Source organism: Cuculus canorus, chromosome 25 (assembly GCF_017976375.1).
Source record: "Cuculus canorus isolate bCucCan1 chromosome 25, bCucCan1.pri, whole genome shotgun sequence".
Classification (NCBI taxonomy): domain Eukaryota; kingdom Metazoa; phylum Chordata; class Aves; order Cuculiformes; family Cuculidae; genus Cuculus; species Cuculus canorus.
The window spans coordinates 4,734,947-4,754,431 of record NC_071425.1 but is presented as its reverse complement, the minus strand read 5'-3'; the positions used below and the strand labels follow the sequence as shown (position 1 = coordinate 4,754,431).

The following is a 19,485-nucleotide window of genomic DNA, read 5'->3' as shown; positions in this document are numbered from 1 at the left end:
GGATGCTCTGCACCTTTCCCATCTTGCATCCATGGTTGCAGAGGACTCTCCTGCAGCCCAGCATCGCTTTCTGCCAGGCCAGGATTTGCCTTAAACACACAGCGATGCGATAGCACGGGAATAGCAAATGCATTGAAGGAGGAAGGGCCACACGGTATACGCATCCCCCAAAGCCACTCAAAATGCTCCGTAGCCTCTTCTCCTGCCACCACCACCCCGTCTTGCTCTAGCCGTCACGTGCAGATAGGTTACATCTGTCTCTCTTGTGTTTTGTTTTTCTTTTTAACAAGGTCAAGGTAGGAGGTTGAAGTTTAGTCTCCCGTCCCTCCGGCGACTCACAATCCAGCGGAAATCTCTGCCCACCAGTGAGTTTGATGGAGTAGCCATTGACTATGGAAAGGTAACGGTAGCCTTTGTCTGATATAAGCCTATGCCTCAGGCCAGGACCCAGCGCTCTTCCTCTGCTCTCCCCATCCTGCTCTCCCTCAGCTGCTGTGGCTCGGGCTGTATCCAGCGGTAGGGGCTCTGGCGCTGGATCAGCGCTGAGCACCGGCCCCGGCGAGGGCTGGCCATGAGCGGTGGTGCTTTGGTGGCATGGGATAGAGCTAGATGGTGCTGCTCTGTGGAGCCAGCCTGGCATGGCGCGAGCTGTGGCTGACTCGGGGAGCGGGAGATGTGCCGAGCTGGCAGGCACTGCTAGCGAAGCTGGGAGGAAGGTCTGGCTCCATAGAGCAAGATGTCTGGTTGTCTGGGCTGGTGGAGCTCTAGGGACTTGTCCCCACCTCAAGGAGGGGACGTGCTGGTGATTGCAGGAGACTGGAGCAAGTCTGCTCCGACCAGGGTCAGGCAGGGACTTGCAGGCAAGCCTCGAAAGGACACGTTTCCCCACGTTATCCTGGCAGGGAGCAGGCAGCACAGGCAGCTCTGGCTTAGTCCTTCAGCAAAGACTGTGCTTTCCGTGGTCGATCATGATGCAGACATCATGAGATTGGAAAACTGTTGGTGGGACCTCTTTAGAGATTGCTGTTCTCGGTGGCTTCTTGAATCTCCAAAGTGCTCAAGGTACCTCTGGGCAAAGATGTGTTGTTTTCTGACATTCTGCAGCTCAAGGCACAGGGCTATGGGCAGGAGGAATTTTCTCTGCTGTCACACCCCCAGGCACCAGGTTCTCGCTGTGCTGGATGTATCCAGACAGGCTGGATAAAGCTGCTTCCCAGTGTTACAGGTACTATGAAGTGAAAGGCGTCTGTCTTCTCAGAGGTTGTGCTTATAGCAAGTAGAAGGCATCTGTAGTGTTATCAGATGCTCTGGCTATGTTGCTCCTACAGACACCAGCGCTGCTAAAGGCTCTGGGGACCCCCAGGTTGAAGCTATGTGGTGCACTGCAGTGTTTCAAGTGAACACGCTTGGAAGATGTGCGTTGAGGACAACCTGATGGCCCACCACTTGGGTAGAGTTGGGTCCAAATCGGGGCAGCCCAGCAGATGCAGGGGCAGCCGGCTGCCAGCCAGCGCCTCCAGGCACCCCATCCTAAAACCTGCAATGAGGTCCTTAGGGATGGTGAGAAGTGCCACAGTGTGCTTTGGGCATACACGCAAAATCCCAGTGCCTCCCATGGGTATGACTGGTACAGGCATAGACCCATAGATTTCTGCCCCAGAAGAGCTTTGTTCACCCCTTTGCAGAAGCCATTAGAGGCTGGAAACCCTTTAGGTCTCCAGGGGGCAAAGGTTTAGCGATGGCCAAGGGTTTTATAGGAGAAGGAAGACCACATGTGGCTGAATTTGCAAGCCCAGCAGCATCTCCGGTGCTTCCTGGTGCAGAGCACGTCCTCTCCCATAGATACCAGCACAGCACCAGCCCTTGGTGGTGGCTGAGCTCTTGCAGGAGGTGAAGGAAGGAGAGAAGAGCAGGTCCAGCAGTGGGGTGTAGGGACACCTTAGAAAAGCACATGGCAAGGCAGGTACTCGAGGCAGGCCTGTCCCTAGGGACTCCTCTTCTTGCTCTGTCCTGCTTCCCAGCTGCGCAGCATCGCCTTGCAAACCGCCCCATGGCCACCCAGCCTCCAGCGGGAGCTGGTGGGAGGTAGGAGCTGCCAAGTCCCCAAGGACTCGGTTGCCCCACCGCAAAGCAGGTCCTGGTCCCGGTTGGAGGTGACCTCAGGGACTGCAGCGCTTCCCAGCCCTCTGCCCCTCCTCTTACCTCCCCCGGCTTCCCCTTCTTTCCCCCTCAGCACTCGAGGACTCCTTCTAATAAAACGCTTTCTCCCGGCTGTCTTAAAGCCTGGTGGTGACACCCTGATTTTGAGGGACTTGAAGACATCGCCCAAGGAGAACTGTGTGCAGTCAGAGACCGAATCCCTCCTGGAAAAGGAGCGGAGGCCAAGCCTGGAGGCCGACCCCACCCTACAACACTCGTCCCTGAAACAAGAGCCTCCCTTGCTGGGCCCACGAGGGTCGTACCCTGCGTGGGGTTTCTTTCGGTCTCGCCCCGGGGGCAGCTTCCACAGCCTCCGCAGGGTCTCCTCCTTGGACAACTTTGAGGCTGCGAGGTCTGAGTTCCAGAGAAAATTCAGGGAAAGGAGGGCAAACTCAGGTAGGGGAAAAACCCCGGAGTTGTCGGTCGTACTGCGGGAGCCACGGTGCCGGGCGATGGCCTCGGCACATCTCGGGGGGGAGGTCTCTTACCCTGCACTGCAAAGTGGAGATAAGCTGGGATCTTCTCCCCAAAACTCGCTGGTCTCCATGTGGTTCCCTGTGTCAGCAGGTCGCGCTCTTTGGGTAGAACCATCCGTAGGGTAGTGCATGAGAAGTGAGACCGCGTGAGGTTGCATTTGGCTGCTCCACACAAGGGGCATCCCGATGCCGTCCCACCTCCTCGGGAGGAAAGGAAGGGGTCTGCAGGCATGTGCAATGTGAGCTGTGTCCATGCATTGTCCATGCATTGTCCGTTCATTGTCCACGCATTGGAGGTGGGTGAGACACCAACCAGGCCACTCTGTAGGGCCGGAGGAAACATACCTCCACCACGGTGTTTGCGTCCAGACCTCTTGTTCTTGTGTGAGAGATGATGACAAATAAGACGGAGGTCAAGCAAGAGAAGCCCTAGTAACTGGGGATGGAGAGAAATCAGTTTGTGGTGTCTGGCTGGAGAAAATGGGTGGAGGTCATGATCTTCAAATAGTCACAGGTTACGGACCCTCAGGAAGGGGACACAATGTAGAGGGAGGAAAGGGAGCTGAGCAGGAGGGAGAAGGATACTAACTGGCCACCCTCACAATGTCTTCAGACATCTCCTGACCAGGATGCCTCTTGAGTCAATGTCACAATGCAAGGGATAGAAGGAGTAGAAAAAGGAAAATATAACCCTGTACTGCCTGTAGAGATAGAGAAGTTGGGACACACTGGTTATGGTGCTTGAGGATATTCCCGAAGTCCTGGGTGTGAGTAAATGTGCCCTTCCACAACTACACAAGCCTGACCATGAACCAAACACCTCTGGGGTTTCTTCCCTGGTCCTACACTGGGGTGATCCAGAGAAGCAGGTCCTCAGGTCCCAAGGGAAAATAGCTGGGATGCAGCCCCACTACGGCTCTTCTTCAAGAGAAAGCTCTGACCTCCCTATCTGAAGCCTGGGGGTAGAGGATATTTCTGAGCTGGGAACATCACCCAGCTCCCGGCTCAGTTTGGTGGCCAAAAACCAGGGCAGCACCTCAGGACCTGGTTGGTCAGGCTGAAGCATGCAAGGGTGGAGGAGACCCACCTCCTCCTTCATCTGTTTCCGTGCCACTTTTGGCATCTCTCCCTGGTGGGTCTCATTGGCGCTGGTCCCCAATTCACCACAGTCTTCAGGGGTAGCAAAGGATATTGGGTACCTCTGTATTTTGGCAGCTGGTTTTAGGCCCCTGAAGGAGGTTTAATGGTGAAAAGATGGATGACGTGCCTGAAAAGCAGCCCTCCTCTTGGGCATCTTGGGTTGGGCATCTGTTGTCTGAGCCACCCTTGAAGAAGCCAAGCCTTTATGGCCAGGCAGACATTGGTACCTTCTGGTGGCACCTTGTGGTGGTCCTCAGCTCCTGGATGTCTTACACTGAGGTCAGGGGGTTGCAGATTGGCCCCTGCTCACACTGCCCTTTTCAACGCTTCTCTCTGTCCTGTTTCAGAGGCTTCCCATGTCAAACCCAACCCTCCAAACTCCACCTCAGACTCAGACCTCATGAAGTACCGGACCATCAGTCAGATCCCCCAGTTCACGCTCAACTTTGTGGAGTTCAACCTGGAAAAGCACCGCTCTGGCTCGACCACAGAGATTGAGATAATTGCTCCCCACAAGGTGATGGAACGCACCCAGAACGTCACTGAGAAGGTCACACAGGTACGTAGGCAGTGAGATGCCACCAAGGCAGCGGTGGGGTGGTGCTGCTGCTCCTAGGGTACGGTCACAGCCATTCCTGTCTTTTTTGGAGGAGAGGAGCAGAGAGGACACTGATTTTCCATCGAGGAAACACCAGTATCCTTATGTTTTATTTTTATCTCTCCCTCTGAAGGGCTGAAATGCACTTTTTTCCCCAATATTTCTGATCATTTGTGGCTGGGGGAACACAGGCATGAACTGCTTGTGGTGTGATGGTGGCCTTGAAGGGGACACAGGCGTGTGGATGTTTGTGTGTGCATGTGGCTTCCTTTGGGGAGGAGGCTCTGGCCACCGTTGCTTGTCCCCAATGCCACCAACAGAGCCCCCAGGGCAGCGCTGGTCCCAAGGTGCTTAGCCGGGCACCCCACATCAGGAGGGTGGGTGGCTCTACTGAGGACCACAGGATCCCCTGGGAGACAGCAGGTGGCACTGCACTGTCACCAACATGTGTGGCACTGCCCGATCCCTCCAGGGGACACTTAACAGTCACCGTGGGGGACATGAGTGATGCTGTTCTGTCACCGTGGAGGCAACACAGCCATCAGTGTGTGAAAGGTGTTGCTGTATCCCACAGTCCTGAGTCAGGAGCCCTTAGCAGGGGGGAAACTGAGGCATGGGAGAGCCACAATATACAAAATATGTCTAAGGACACTATTGCCATCAGCAGTCAAGGGCCAATTTAATGAAGATGAGCCCAGAAAAGCCTCTGGACTTGACAGTTTGCTCCATCACATCAGGGTGCTCTGCAAGATTTTTCCTCCCATCTTGGTGCTGACAAATCTTTACCCTCATGGCCTCGTGCGTGACAGACGGGCTCCCCATGGCATGGGGCAGCTTTTAGGCTTGTTGTCCCCCTGGCTTGTCCCCTTCATCCTGAAGCACACTTAGACCCTCTGATTTAGGGGTCACCACAGTAACCTGGGATCAGCCCCTGAATGCCCCAGCAGGACAACGAGCAGCCTCTGTGTCCCCATCCCCGCTTCAGGGGACTCCCACACACTGGGGACCATTGCTGGGGTGGCAGCCACTCGGTGCAGGATCGTGAGCTGGTTGTGAGGTGATGGGATTGGAGCTGATGGTTGGTGGCTGCAGGGTCCAGAAGGGCAGCCGTGTGGCACCCACAAGGATCAATCTTCCCTTCGCCTTAAACCTCTAGGTGGGATGGCACGGCACGGCATGGCATGGCATGGGGGAGGATGGACCTATCTTCCCCATCACATCTCCCCATGCCTCATGGGGATGGGATGGGATGGGATGGGATGGGATGGGATGGGATGGGATGGGATGGGGGAGGATGGACCTATCTTCCCTACCACATCTCCCCATGGCGAGACCCTGGCCCACGTTGCCCAGGGAAGCTGTGGCTGCCCCATCCCTGGAGGTGTTCAAGGCCAGGTTGGATGGGCATTGGGCAGCCTGAGCCAGTGGGAGGTGTCCCTGCCCATGGCAGGGGGTGGAACTGGATGGGCTTTAAGGTCCCTTCCAACCCAAACTATTCTACGATTCTATGATTCTATGGCCTTATAGGAATGGGATGGGGTAGAATGAACCTCTCCTCCCCAGCACATCTCCCCATGGCCTCAGCAGACCCAGGCATCCTGCCTGTCCTCACCTCAACATCTCCCATGCCTCCTTCCAAACCATGGCTCCCCACTCCTGGCCACTAAATAATTCATGGATGAAGCAGAGACAGCAGTGAGACACCACTAAGAGCGTCTAAAAATACCTGCTGATGGGCAGAGCGAGGCAGACACAGGTTGGTCCGGGTGGTCTGGCCCCACAATGAGCAGGCAGGGAGGGCAGGTCACAAGTGCAATGAATGTGCTGGGCTCAGCCTTGCCAGGCCTGCAGCTCCAGAGCATGGCTGGAGGCACAGAGGGGGGCTGTAGGGTTGGTGCCACCACGCTGGGGTCCCATCTTGCGCGTGGCTCCTCTTCCAGTCCCCCCAAGCTGCCCCACCTGCAGCAGGTGGTGGTGGAGCTGGGCAGGAGGGTGCTGGGGACAGTGATGAGGGGGCTGAGCTGTGTCAGGGTACATGCTGAGAGGGATGCTGGGTCAGTGCCTGCCTGCAGCCAGCGCTGTGGGCCTGATCCTGCCCAGCCCCTTGCACTTCAAGGTCTCCTGGTGACTCTGGTGTGGTCCCCTGTCCCCAATTCCGTGTCTCCCCATTATCCCTTGCACAAGGCAAGGAAGGAGGAAGGCATGCGAGCGCTGGACCCTGCAGGGCACAAGCAACAGCCTGGGATAGCCAGGGCCATGAGAGCCTCCCCCCTCCATCACCCACAGCCCTCATGTACCCTGCTCCCTTCTCCTCCTCCCTCCTCCTCCTCCTCTCCCTCCGGTGGCTGCCTCACTCACCACCCAGCACCCAGCACTCAGCACCCAGCACCCAGCACCATGAGCCTGTGGCTGCAGCTGAAGCCAGTAAGCGCAGGGGGAAGGGGCACCCAGTGGGATCATCACAGGGGGCACCCAGCACTGCCACCCACCAAGACTCACAGGGCCACCCAAGGGTGCCACCCGCAGCCCTCCCCATCCGCGAGGGGCAGAGAGAGACAAGCTACAGTTGCTCCCGGGCTCTGCATTGGTTTGGATGCTCTTCTAGGTGGTGTTTCTTTTCCCCTTTTCTGCCTCAAATCTTTAGAATCATAGAATGGTTTGGGTTGGAAGGGACCTCAAAGACCATCCAGTTCCAACCCTCCTGCCCTGAGGAGGGACACCTCCCACTGGCTCAGGCTGCCCAAGGCCCATCCAACCTGGCCTTGAACACCTCCAGGGATGGGGCAGCCACCACTGCTCTGGGCAACCTGGGCCAGGGCCTCACCACCCTCATCGTTAAGAAGGGTTGTGGTTTAATTTGTACCTGGAAAACACTGGGGCTTGACCTGCTCTTGCTTCTGCTGCAAGAGCTGGCTACCAAGAACAAGGAGTAAGACAGGCGTCCCAGCGTGGGAAGAAGCATTTTGGGGGCTTGAATTCAGGACTGGCTCTGCAGAGCTGCCTCCAGCTGGGCAGGACAGGGGGATTTGGCGGCTGTGGATGGGAGCGTTGTTGGTTTCCCCAGACATAAGGTGTAGGAGCCCATCTCGGGTCTGTTGGACGAGTCTGAGCTTTGGGACCAAACGTTTTATTGGCATTGCTTTGTCCCCTTCCCCACTGTCCCCGCAGGAGCCAGTCCCCAAGCCCAGCCGGTGCCTCATTCCCCTCCGCAACGATCGCGTTTGGGTCACTTTTTCCAGTCCCTCCCCTCTCCGTCCGCCAGCGACGTCGGTGGCTCCCGCTGCCCCATTGGCGCTGTCGTCCCCACAGGGGCCCCAGCATCGATTGGGTTTGATTAGTCCGTGCCAGGCTCCCAAATGCCCTGTGCAGCCGCATGTCTCCCACCCGCCTGGCCGAATGCGTGCGTGCCTGCGTGGGCGATGCCACGGCCCCGGTGCTGCATCCACCGCGCCGGTCGCTGCCTGGGTGTGCGGGGTTGGGAGCCTCCATGGTGGACACCCAGACTTCGAGGGTCAGCTGCCACCTGGGGCGCCGGGCAAGCTGCAGGCAGGTAGGAACCGGGGACACCTCCAGGATATGGGACCCATAGACATCCCAGGGCTGTGGGACATGGGAGCAGCTGCTCGTGGTGAGACGGGGCTGTGAGGCTGGATCTGCTCTGGGTTGCAGCACAAGGAGCCCATGGGAAGCCCTTGAATAAGATGGGTGTCAGTGCGGAAAGGATCAGGCCCTTCTTACAGATCTGTTGCCAGAATCAGAGCGGTGCCCATCACCATGGTCTTGGGGCACGTGGAGGCTCCTCTCTCCTCTCCTTTACATCCTGGCAAAAAGCAGCCTTTTAGCTGGGAGCTTGGTGTGGGGAGAGGGCACTGAGGTGCCCCTCGCCCTCCTCTGCAGGTGGCACTGATGGTCAGCCCCGAGGGGACACCCGGGGGACAACAGGCAGGGAGGCTCTGGCTGCCCCCAGCTCCAAATAAGCCCCTTCATGCCACCGTCTCTCAGCATCCAGAGCAGGACAGCCCCAGCGCTCCCAGTCCCCAGCATGTTGCACTGTGTCCCCAGGGTGGCTTCAGAGCCCACCAGGAGCTGGTGTTGGTCCAGGAGCAGGGAGCTGGGATGTGTGGGGACACACTGGTGCTGTGGGAGCATGTCCTCATGAGGCCAGACAGACCTAGGGACACACGACAACATGGGAAAGTGCCTGCACGCATGAGATTGTTTTTGTACATTGGTGATCACAGGTCCCCCCCTCCCTGGGGATGCTCAGATGGGAAACGGGCATCGCCCAGGGCCAGGCTTTGGTGTGGGTGGCCCAAGGTGTCCCCTCTGCTTGGAGGACAGCTGTGCCAGAAGGACATGAAGGGGAGGGTCCTCCTGGGGCCTAGAAAGGCACCGTGGAAGGTTTGCAGGATGCCTAACATGCCATTGCCTACAGGGCCAAGCCAGGCCACAGCCATGGGACCGCATCTCCAGACTTGCTGTTCCCAGCACCTTTTCCCAGGGACACCAGCATCTCCTGGGCTGGTGGCACAGAGCTGAGGGCACAAGAAGGCATGGCAGGAGGCGCTTTCCTCCCTGCCAGCATGGTAGGGTTTGAAAGGCTTAAAGCAGGTAAACAGTTGCTCTGAGGATGCTCTGGCCATTAGAGATGGGCAGACCTTGGTGGGTAACTCACTTTGTGGTCTCCTGCAAAAACAGCCATGAAAGCAACAAAGGTGAAAAGGGTGTAGGAAACCCACTGTGTGCTCCTCACTGCCCTTCCAGCACATGGGAGCCCCTCACCTGCCTGCTGGCTTTATCCAACCTCTCTCCTGGTCTCCCATCCTTCTCACACCCATCTCCTGGCAGGTGCTGTCCCTGGGTGCGGACGTACTTCCTGAGTACAAGCTGCAGGCACCACGCATCCACCGATGGACCATCCTGCACTACAGTCCATTCAAGGCAGTGTGGGACTGGCTCATACTTCTGCTGGTCATCTACACAGCTGTCTTCACTCCTTACTCAGCCGCCTTCCTGCTCAATGAGGAGCAGATGGAGGAGAAGCACTGGAGCTGCAGCTACACCTGTGACCCGCTCAACATCATTGATCTCATTGTGGACATCATGTTCATCGTGGACATTATCATCAACTTCCGTACCACCTATGTTAATGTCAATGACGAGGTGGTGAGCCACCCTGGCAAGATCGCCATCCACTACTTCAAGGGATGGTTCCTCATCGACATGGTTGCTGCCATCCCCTTTGACCTACTCATCTTCCGCACTGGCTCTGATGAGGTACAGGCAGGTCCTGGAGGTCCATGAGGACAGGAGGAGAGTCACGGATGGATGAGGAGAGATGGATGGGAGAGGAAAAGAGGGATATGGATGGCTTGATCCAAGCAGTGGATGGCCAGATCTGCAAGGAGAGGGGTGGTTAGTCAGAGGGATGGGCAAGGATGTTGTTACAGGTTTTTATTAAGAAGCTGGGACCTGGGATTTTATTTAGTAGGGTCAGACAACCACACAGACCCTACTGTAAGTGCTAAGATAGTGTCTAACCGGACCCACTCCCCTTGCTGGCAGTGACCCAGCAGAGCAGTTTAGGGACTGGTCCCATAGGCCAGAAAAGGTGAATTTGGGGTCACATCACCAGCCAGACTCAATGTGTTGGCAGTGAGATGGCCGCTGTGGTTACTGCACTGCCTGGTGGCCCCACCTGGGCTGCGAGCCTGTGGAGTTGGGTGGGAGCAATGTTTGGCAAGGGGTGGACCCATCAGGAAACACGGGGTGGCCTTGGCTTCTCTCACTTGCTCACCTGTAATCCCAGGGCTTGCCCCCTTTATAGCCAGGGAGGGAAACTGCCCTTTCGTGGCATGATTTATCTAACCTGTTTCAGATGTCACCTCCAGGACAAGGTGATTCATGCTCTCGAAGTGCATTTTGATCCTCCAAAGGGAGCATGGCTAGGCTGGAGACTTGCTTTCGGCCAGATTTACCTCCTGCTTGTCTCACCTCTCCTCTCACCTCTCCTCTGCAGACCACCACACTCATTGGCCTCCTGAAGACCGCCCGCTTGCTGCGCCTGGTCCGCGTGGCCCGCAAGCTGGACCGCTACTCTGAGTATGGAGCAGCTGTGCTCTTCCTACTCATGTGCACCTTCGCCCTCATCGCCCACTGGCTGGCCTGCATCTGGTATGCTATCGGCAACGTGGAGCGGCCCTACATGGAGCACAAGATCGGCTGGCTGGACAACCTAGGTGACCAGATTGGCAAGCGCTACAACGACAGCGACCTCTCCAGCGGCCCATCCATCAAGGATAAATACGTCACTGCTCTCTACTTCACCTTCAGCAGTCTCACCAGTGTGGGATTTGGCAATGTCTCACCCAACACCAACTCTGAGAAGATCTTCTCCATCTGCGTCATGCTTATTGGCTGTGAGTGCCTGCCCATGTCCCACTGTCCCAATCCCTGCCTTGGAGGTGGGAGGAGCTGCTCTGGGGAGAAATGGGGAGAGACCTGTAGCATGTTGGGTTTTAAGAGAGCATCTCCTTCTGCCTGTGTCTCCTCTGCCCAGGAAAACAGATGGGGAGATGTATAGAAGTATGGATTTCAGGAACCTGCTTGTTTCAGATCCATAGTAGATGCAGGCTTTGGAAAGCTGCTGGTTCCAGGTCTGAGGTGGTTGGTCACATATCTCCCTATGTCCTGCTGAGTCCTGCCCTCTTGTTGCAGCTCTGATGTATGCCAGCATCTTCGGCAATGTCTCTGCCATCATCCAGCGCCTCTACTCGGGCACGGCCCGCTACCACACACAGATGCTGCGGGTTAAGGAGTTCATCCGCTTCCACCAGATCCCCAACCCCCTGCGCCAGCGCCTGGAGGAGTATTTCCAGCACGCCTGGTCCTACACCAACGGCATCGATATGAATGCAGTGAGTACAGGGCGAGGAGGCCCCATGTCCTCACAACACCTTGTCCTGAATGACCTGGAGTCCAGCTCTGGGTCCACCACATTTCCATCCTTTCAACCAGGGTGGAGAGGAAACAGGAGAAGGAGAAGATTTAGGAGGCTGGAGACAGTCCGTCTGCATCCTGCATCCCCCTTTCTCCTTTTCCCCCTCTGTCTGCCCATCCCTCTACATCTACCCAGAGGTTTCCTGGGCCCATGACAGCATTTCTTGGCTGGGGAGCAGGTTTGGTGCTGATGTGCTGGCGAGGAGCTCAGAGTCCCCATCGGCGCCGAGCACTTTCAGGCTGGTGTCTGTTGGTGTCACAGAGCCACGGAGCAGGTATCGATCCAGCTCCTCTCCACACTGCCGGTTGCTAAGCAAAGTGCATCCTGCTCTCAGCGGCAGGGAAAAGAGGGCATTTAAATAAACCTCAATCCATTTTAATTAGAGCCCAGAGAGGCGCCTGTTTGTTAGCAAAGGGGGGATCAATGGCAGAGCCGCGCTGGAGAGGCGCCGTGTCTCCGAGTCTGGCAGAGAAGTTTGTGCCGACAGAGCCAGGGCACTGCAGGGGTGAGGAGGGGGCTTACCCGAGGAGTCCCAAGCTGGGGCTGGGGTGGCCGAACTCAGCTCACAGCCACAGCGTTCGCTGCACAAAGGTGCTGACTGGGCTGCAAGGCAGAGAAAGGAATGAGAAAGGATGAGGCAAGGAGAGAGCTGGGACCTGGTACTCTCCACCTCTTGGCCCTGGGCATGTCATTAGCTGTTCATTGCCAGTTCTTGCTCCCTTCTTTCTTAAGACTTAAGATTCCTTTGTCCCTGAGCACCATCAGGACACAGATTTGCACGAATTCCACCTCCCCGTCTTCAGTTGCTGCTGCCACGTTAAACAACTGGGTAGCAATAGGGGGTTTGCCACTGGGAGAACTCTAGGTTAAATCTCTCCCTTGGGGGACATGCCCTGAACTGGACATCAGTGGCAGTAACTAGAAGCAAAACCGTGGCACCCTACCAAGCACAGGTTCTCCTGGCTCAGTGCAATCCCAGGTCACAAATCCTCTGTTACGAGCTGAGCTTGCAGCTCGGACGTGTTGCCGCTCATACCAATTCCTGCTGGATGCTGCTGAGACACAACATGATCTAATCAATCATCCCACCGCCCGATCAATTCATCCACCCCTCATTTCCCAGTAGGGAAACTAAGGCCCTGCTGTCAGCCAGTGAGATCATGACGGAGCCGGGAATAAGCTACATTCACTGGCCCCAGCCTGGTTGTCCCAGATTTGGCCACCAGCAGGATGTGAGAAGAGAGCAAGGGGGACCCTGCAGCTGTTCGCTGCTCTCCAAAAAAACCCAAACCCAGGTGGATTTTTTGACACTATGAGTAATCAGTAGCAGTAGATTTCTTCATATTGCGAGTTTTACCTTGATTTCACCTCCAGATTTAGCTTTTGTTCAAAGTGAGGTATTTGCCATGGGTATATTTAGCTGTTGCTGCACACAACTGGCCCGTGCTGCTTCTTGGCATTCAGGCAGGTGCTGTTTAATTAGGACAGCACCTCGTTACCAGTTTGTGTTCTCATTGAGCAAAGATTAGTGGGCGGAAAGATGAAAGGGGGCTATGCCACCAGTGGGTATAAATAGATTGATCTGGTAATTATTATTTATTGCTTGGGAGCGCTCTCAGTACAAGTGGTACCAGCCAGGAACAGGCAGGCAGGCATTTATCATAGAATCACGGAATGGTTTGGGTTGGAAGGGACCTCAAAGCCCATTCAGTTCCACCCCCATGTCGTGAGCAGGGACACGTCCCCCTGGATCTGGTTGGTCCAAGCCCCATCCAGCCTGTCCTTGAACACCTCCAAGGATGGGGCAGCCACAACTTCCCTGGGCAACCTGTGCCAGGACCTCCCCATCCTGATCGTGAAGAATTTCTTCCTAATGTCTAATCTAAGTCTTCCCCCTTCCAATTTAAAGCTATTCCTCCTCATCCTATCGCTCTGTGCCCTTGTAAAACATCCCTCCCCAGCTTTCCTGGAGCCCCTTTCAGTGCTGGAAGCTGCTCTAAGGTCTTCCTGGAGCCTTCTCTTCTCCAGTCTGAACAACCCCAACTCTCTCAGTCTGTCCTCGTAGAAGAGGTGCTCCAGCCCTTGGATCATCTTTGTAGTCCTTCCAAAGGAAGATCTGAAGATGTCCCCAGCTTTGGCTTTCTGGGTTTAGGGGCTTCTAATGTGGCACTGCTGTGTCACACAGCCTCCCAGGGCTGCCACAGCAGTCCTTCCGGGGGACGGTGGTGTGATGGCATCTCTCCCTCACTCTTTGCAGGTTCTGAAGGGCTTCCCTGACTGCCTGCAGGCAGACATCTGCCTTCACCTCAACCGCACGCTGCTCCAGAACTGCAAGGCTTTCCGAGGAGCCAGCAAAGGCTGTCTGCGTGCCCTAGCCATGAAGTTCAAGACAACTCATGCACCGCCCGGAGACACCCTGGTGCACTACGGAGACGTCCTCACCACACTCTACTTCATCTCCCGAGGCTCCATTGAGATCCTCCGGGAAGACATTGTGGTGGCCATCTTAGGTGGAAAAGTCCTTCCTCCTGGGAGGGCGAGGGGTGATGGGCAAGGGGAGAAGGGTGGTAGGTGAAGGGTGATTGGCGATGATCAGTGGACAAAGGGTGGCAGGTGGTGGGCTAAGGACTTCTCCACATCCTGAAGAAGGGAAGGTTGTTCCTTAACATCTGGTTGACCACCACACCAGTGGACAGGGAATGGAGGATCCCAGTAGATGTCAGGGAGAGGCCACAAAGGAGTGAGAGTAGGACATAGCTCAGCAGTCCTCAGAACCCGCAATCAGGGCTAGTGTTTCTGGGCATCCTCTTGTTCATGACCTCCAAAGTGAGGTCTGCTGGTCCAGTACATCTGGAGCCGGGGTCAGTGCTCGCCTCCCCCTAATGAGCTGTCTCTCGGCACAGGGAAGAATGACATCTTTGGAGAGCCCATCAGCCTCTACGCCCGCCCAGGAAAGTCCAATGCCGATGTCAGGGCCCTGACCTACTGTGACTTGCACAAGATCCAGCGGGAGGACCTATTGGAAGTCCTGGACATGTACCCAGCCTTCTCTGACAACTTCTGGAGCAACTTAGAGATCACCTTCAACCTGCGAGATGTGAGTGCCAGGGCTGTCCCAGGGAGGGATGTGGGACAACAGGCACTGATCCCACGATGGGCCTTGGGAATCATGGCTGGGACATGGCACCCTTGCCCTGGTGACCAGCCCCTCTCATCCCTCAGGCAGACAGCGTTCCCCGCTCATCACTCAGCGAGGAGTATGACTGCACCTACCGGCGGGCACGACGACGCAAGCGCTCCCGTTGCCAGCCCGGCAAGCCCGGTGAGTGCCACAGCACCGGCAGAGCCAGGCTAACAGGATTAGCACTTAATTACTGCCCTAAGAGCTGCCCCAAAGCAGAGGCAGCTGCCGGGGCCTCCATCCCTGCAGATCAGCCTGTTTGTCCCCACCTTGGGGGCACCCTCATTGCCTTCACTCCCCTCTCCTTAGGATGTCCCAGCCCTACAGGCACCTAGAGTGGATGGGGGCTGATTTTCCACGTGTGATACTCCTCAAATTAACCTGTTGTGCTGCCCCACAGACCCAGACACGGGCATCTCTGATGCAGAGCAGTATCACACCTACTCAGAGCTCACCAACCCGCAGGACCCGCCGAGGAAGGACCAGTGGGATGACCTGGGCAGCAGCACCACTCCCTGCTCCCAGACCAGTGATGATGAGCCCAAGTCTGGCAACCCTGTGAAAGCTGAGCCTTTCCCCACATCCAAAAAGGATGACATTGCTCTGCCTACGCTCAGCCTCGTCAACACCAGTGCCGGCAGCACGGAGGTCGGCAAGCAGGCAGCAGAGAGCAGCCAATCCTACGCAGGTATCCATGGCTGCAACCAAAGCTGGCAGGAGAGTGGTGAGGGATGCTTGGGCATGGTGGCCTTGTCTTGGAACAGAGCCAAGGAACTCACGGGGGTGTGAGGGGAGCTACGCGTGTAACCAAAGGTCTATGCTGCCTTTTGTCCCCAGTAGTAACTGCTCTGTCCCTTCTATGCTCTGCAGTTTCTTCTAGCACCCAGAGAATCCTTTGGGGCTTCCCCAAGGGGCCAAATGCTATGCATCTTCCATAGGCGTGTTGAGTGATGGACTGTCCATGAGCACCTTGGGTGCCGGGGTGATAGATCCCCATAAGCACCTCGGGTTTCAGGGTGATGCACTCTCCCGGAGAGCCGTGTATGTCAGTGTGATGGCTCTCCATCACTGAACATGTTGAGTAATGGACTCTGGAGCACTTCCGTGCCAGTGGGGAGGGTAGATGCAAGACCGAAGTGCTGAGATATCTGTTGTCCTTTCAGCCACCCCCCTGGACATCCCAAATATGTTTACTTTTTGGGAGGACCGAAGGCCGAACCACCATCCAGAGCCTCTGCAACACATCTCCTTGGTACACAGCTCACAGGACATCCCCTTGCACAGTGACTACAGACCGGGGCAGATCGAGTCCAGGCTGGAGGTCCTGCAGGCTCAGCTCAGCAGGTGAGCTGGTCCTCAAGGCACAGGGTTGGAGAGCACTCAGGGGTGCTCTGGGCCATCACCTACTCGTACTCTCCAGGGGTGGCTTCAGCAGGCCCTGTGTGCAGTAGATGCCACCTCCTGAGCCCCTGGGACACTGCATTCCTTGGGGAGGTGGTGGGAGCACATTGCAAATGCAGCAGCTTCTCAAAATGCAAGTCCTGGCCCTTGTCTGCTGCTGCCCCACCAGTCCATGGATCTGCTGCTCTGCCACTGCCTCCAAACTCAATACAATCTCAGACATGAAACCACCCACAGGCTCAGAACCTGAGCCCTTTGCAGGTCTCCTCTCCCTGCGCTACAAACATCCTCTTGCTCAAGCAAGAACATGTGCTGCACGTGAGAAAAGCGGACATGATTTCTGATCGAGAAGGAAGAGCCCACACCGGAGACACAGGTTGAAGGGCTCCGGGCAGCACCCACACGAATGGCTGGCTCGCTCACCCATGGCTGCTGCCCGTGTGAAGCTCACTTCGCCGCAGTGCCCACACGTTTTTCGGTGTCTCACCAACATCCCAACCCTGGCAGCAGCGCCCGGATCTCCTACCCACTCTGTAAGCGCTGCCAGGACCATTGCCTGCGATGGGGAACATGCCGCTCCTGCCAGAGTGGTTCATTTCACTCAAGGACAAGGCAAAAGAGAAAGGGACTTATTCCACTTTTCTTTCTGTTCCTCAGTTAAAAATGGTTGGCACCAACCTGACTCGCCCCATCTGTTAGCACAGGCAGCTGGCCTGGAGAATTGGTCCAGATTAAAACTAACCATTGCTAGTTTTATCCCCCTCCAAGGTAGTCTTAGCTTTGTTCAGATCCCACCCCAGGTCCCAGTTTGGCTCCACAAAAAAAACCCCAAAACTGGGCAAGGGAGGACTAAGTGTGGCAGGAGAGAGACAGTAGGATTGATCTCTCTGGGGCAGCGCTGCTCTGAAACTCTGCTAAAAACCTCACCAAGCAGCACCAGCACCACCTCTGGGCAGCTGAATCGGCACCTCCTCCCCAGTGCCCCCCCTGCCCAGCCGTGAGTCTGGCTCTTGTGGGATGCAGCGGGATGCACCGCACTAATGCCCGGCTGCTCTGTCCCCAGGCTGGAGTCCAGGATGTCGTCAGACATTAATATAATCCTCCAGCTCCTGCAGCGCCAGCTGTCCCAAGTGCCACCCGCATACAGCCCCATCTCGCCATCCTCCCACAACCTGGCCATGTACAGCATCCTCCCGCGGAGCCTGGAGCCACTCACCCCCTGTGCAACCCTGGAGGATGAGGAACCGACAACCCTGGAGCAGGTAAGGCCACCCCTCCTGGCTCAGCACAGGCCAAGCGTCCTTCTGCCCCAAGCAGAAAGGTCCTGGAGAGCCAAAGGCTCCCTCCAGCCTCCCTACAAGCAAAGGACAGCCAAGCACTCATGGGGCCAGGCAATGCCCAGGGGTCTTGAAATGGGAGTAGATCTATCCAGAGATGCTTCCGCCCAGTGTGTCGCTTGATTTGGGGGCACCGTGTGCCATGTCCAGCACTACCAGGTTGCCCCATCAGTAGGGAGGATAGTGGATTCCTCTGCTCTGAGGCTTCCTGAGGTGAAAAATAACATTTTGGAGCTTGGATCCTGATGAGGTGAGGAAAGAACGTGGCTATTTTGTTTTGCTTTTGCCATAACCCACCTTGTTCCTTCTTTCCCACCAGAGCCCGAGCTACACGGAGGTAGAAAAATTCCAATTGAAATCCAGGGACTCCTTGTCAAGTGGGATGCACCTCACTGTGACATCTGATGAAACCACGACGGTCTACTCCGAGCAGGAGCACCATTCCCCACCTCTCCCAAACCCAGAGCCTCCCCACCAAAGGGCACCAAATACCCAGGGACTCTTACGGGGCTCTCGTTTCCCTTCCCTCCCTGAGCACTTGGAGGCATCTTCCGAGCACCAGGACATTCAGAGACACCTCTCCGACCCAGTGCTTCCTGGAAGTTAGAGATGTGGGGGCTGCAAAGCAAGTCAAGAGGAACCTCAACTGCGACCTTGGTCCGTTGATGTTGATTTTTACTGCAAGGGTAAGACGGAGGACAATGCCACTGGCTCAGGGGTATAATTTGTAGCTGTCTTCTGCCACCGTGAAAGGAAGCACAGAGTGGCTGGCTTCCAAGGTCAACGTTTTCCAGCGGTTCCCATAGAGTAGATTTCATTTGCACATTATAGTGAACCCAGCGCAGTTCTTTCTTACGACCGCCAACAAGCTGGCTAGGCCAAACGGTACCCACCACCTCTTCCTTGCCAAGGCTTCCTCTTGAGAATGGCACAAGCCAACCAAGTGAGCCACAACGGCCAGAGGAGAGCAAATCCATGGCTCTTGGCTGCAAGGCTACCTTGCTGTCAGCAGTTTGGAGCAGGGACCATTGTGTGGGTATTGGGCTTAGCCCAGTGGAGCCTGCGGGCGTTACAGAAAGGGTAGTCACCGGAGCAGGAGGAGATCTCCACAGTGTTTTACTGGGGGGAGCTGCAGTGGGAAGCCCAGGTCAAGGACAGAGGTCAGAAGCTATCCTTGTCCTACTTGACTGCCACTGAGAAACTAAGGGCCAACAGCCCCTGCCATTTCAGCATGCTTCAGCACAAGTCCTAGGGCACTGACTTCTCCAGCAAGGCTGACTGCGCCTTGCAAACCCCCAAACGCAGCCCACAACTCCCCAGATAAACCCAACCAGTCACTGGCCTGGGCATAAAGCACAAAACTCAAAAAAAGCACAATCCTTAAAAGCTCCAGACACCTCATCTCCAGCCCTTCTTCCCAGCTTTTCTCTTTTGATAAAGGTTTGATAGAGGCTTCCTCCTCCCCAGCCCCTTCCCTGCAGACTCCCGCAGCATAGGAGAAGCCCACTTAGCACTGCCGCCTTGCATTCGGTTAGATGCTGTGACAGTCCTAGGCCGCCTGCTCAAGTAATGTATCAAGCTCCCTTTGAGAGTAGTAAAACTGTGAGCATCTCTTTCTCTGGAGTTTTAGTGTACACTTTGCTAATAAAGATGTTTTTGGCACCTAACGTGGATTACGGTGGTGTTTGTTGGGAGGAGCCAGGAATTCATCACTGGTAGCACAAAGCATGGCTGCTAATCTGGAAAGAACCCTGAAAAGGCTGTGGCCAAACTCCAGTTGCTTCATCCATGGAGTATGGGACTAACGGAGCTCTTGTGCAGGTCTTATAGTTCACAGATGAGGCCTGGGGGGGCTTTGCTGAGCAATTCCAGAGGGACCTGGACAGGCTGGAGAAGTGAGGCTGTGAGAACCTCATGAGGTTCAACAGGGCCAAGTGCAGGAGCACCTGGGTCGAGGCAATCCCCAATTTCAGTACAGGGTGAGGGATGCTATGGTTGAGAGCAGCCCTGCAGAGGACTTGGGGATGCTGAGGGATGAGAAGCTCGACATGAGCCAGCAACGTGCGCTTTCAGCCCAGAAACCAACCGTGTCCTGGGCTGCATCAAAAGAAACGTGGCCAGCAGGGTGAGGGAGATAAATTCTGCTCCTCTAT

The 19,485-nt window shown here is 56.1% G+C and overlaps 1 protein-coding gene across 3 annotated transcripts in view; it reads left to right on the top strand.

Annotated features, from left to right (window-relative positions):
• The window catches only part of KCNH6 (potassium voltage-gated channel subfamily H member 6), a 34,558-nt gene extending 15,571 nt beyond the window's left edge, over nucleotides 1-18,987 (top strand). The window contains exons 4-16 of one of the 3 annotated variants that reach the window (XM_009555361.2): nucleotides 291-400; nucleotides 2,283-2,595; nucleotides 4,163-4,374; nucleotides 9,262-9,690; nucleotides 10,433-10,832; nucleotides 11,131-11,330; nucleotides 13,671-13,923; nucleotides 14,317-14,510; nucleotides 14,636-14,735; nucleotides 14,995-15,282; nucleotides 15,758-15,938; nucleotides 17,059-17,257; nucleotides 17,652-18,987. In XM_009555361.2, the coding sequence (XP_009553656.1) occupies nucleotides 291-400; nucleotides 2,283-2,595; nucleotides 4,163-4,374; nucleotides 9,262-9,690; nucleotides 10,433-10,832; nucleotides 11,131-11,330; nucleotides 13,671-13,923; nucleotides 14,317-14,510; nucleotides 14,636-14,735; nucleotides 14,995-15,282; nucleotides 15,758-15,938; nucleotides 17,059-17,257; nucleotides 17,652-17,939 (3,167 nt within the window). In that variant the 3' untranslated portion in view covers nucleotides 17,940-18,987. Of the gene's footprint in view, nucleotides 1-290; nucleotides 401-2,282; nucleotides 2,596-4,162; nucleotides 4,375-7,227; nucleotides 7,964-9,261; nucleotides 9,691-10,432; nucleotides 10,833-11,130; nucleotides 11,331-13,670; nucleotides 13,924-14,316; nucleotides 14,511-14,635; nucleotides 14,736-14,994; nucleotides 15,283-15,757; nucleotides 15,939-17,058; nucleotides 17,258-17,651 lie in introns of those variants that run through there. The other 2 variants (XM_054088598.1, XM_054088599.1) reach the window with 2 other exon arrangements.
• Nucleotides 18,988-19,485: the final 498 nt, after the last annotated feature.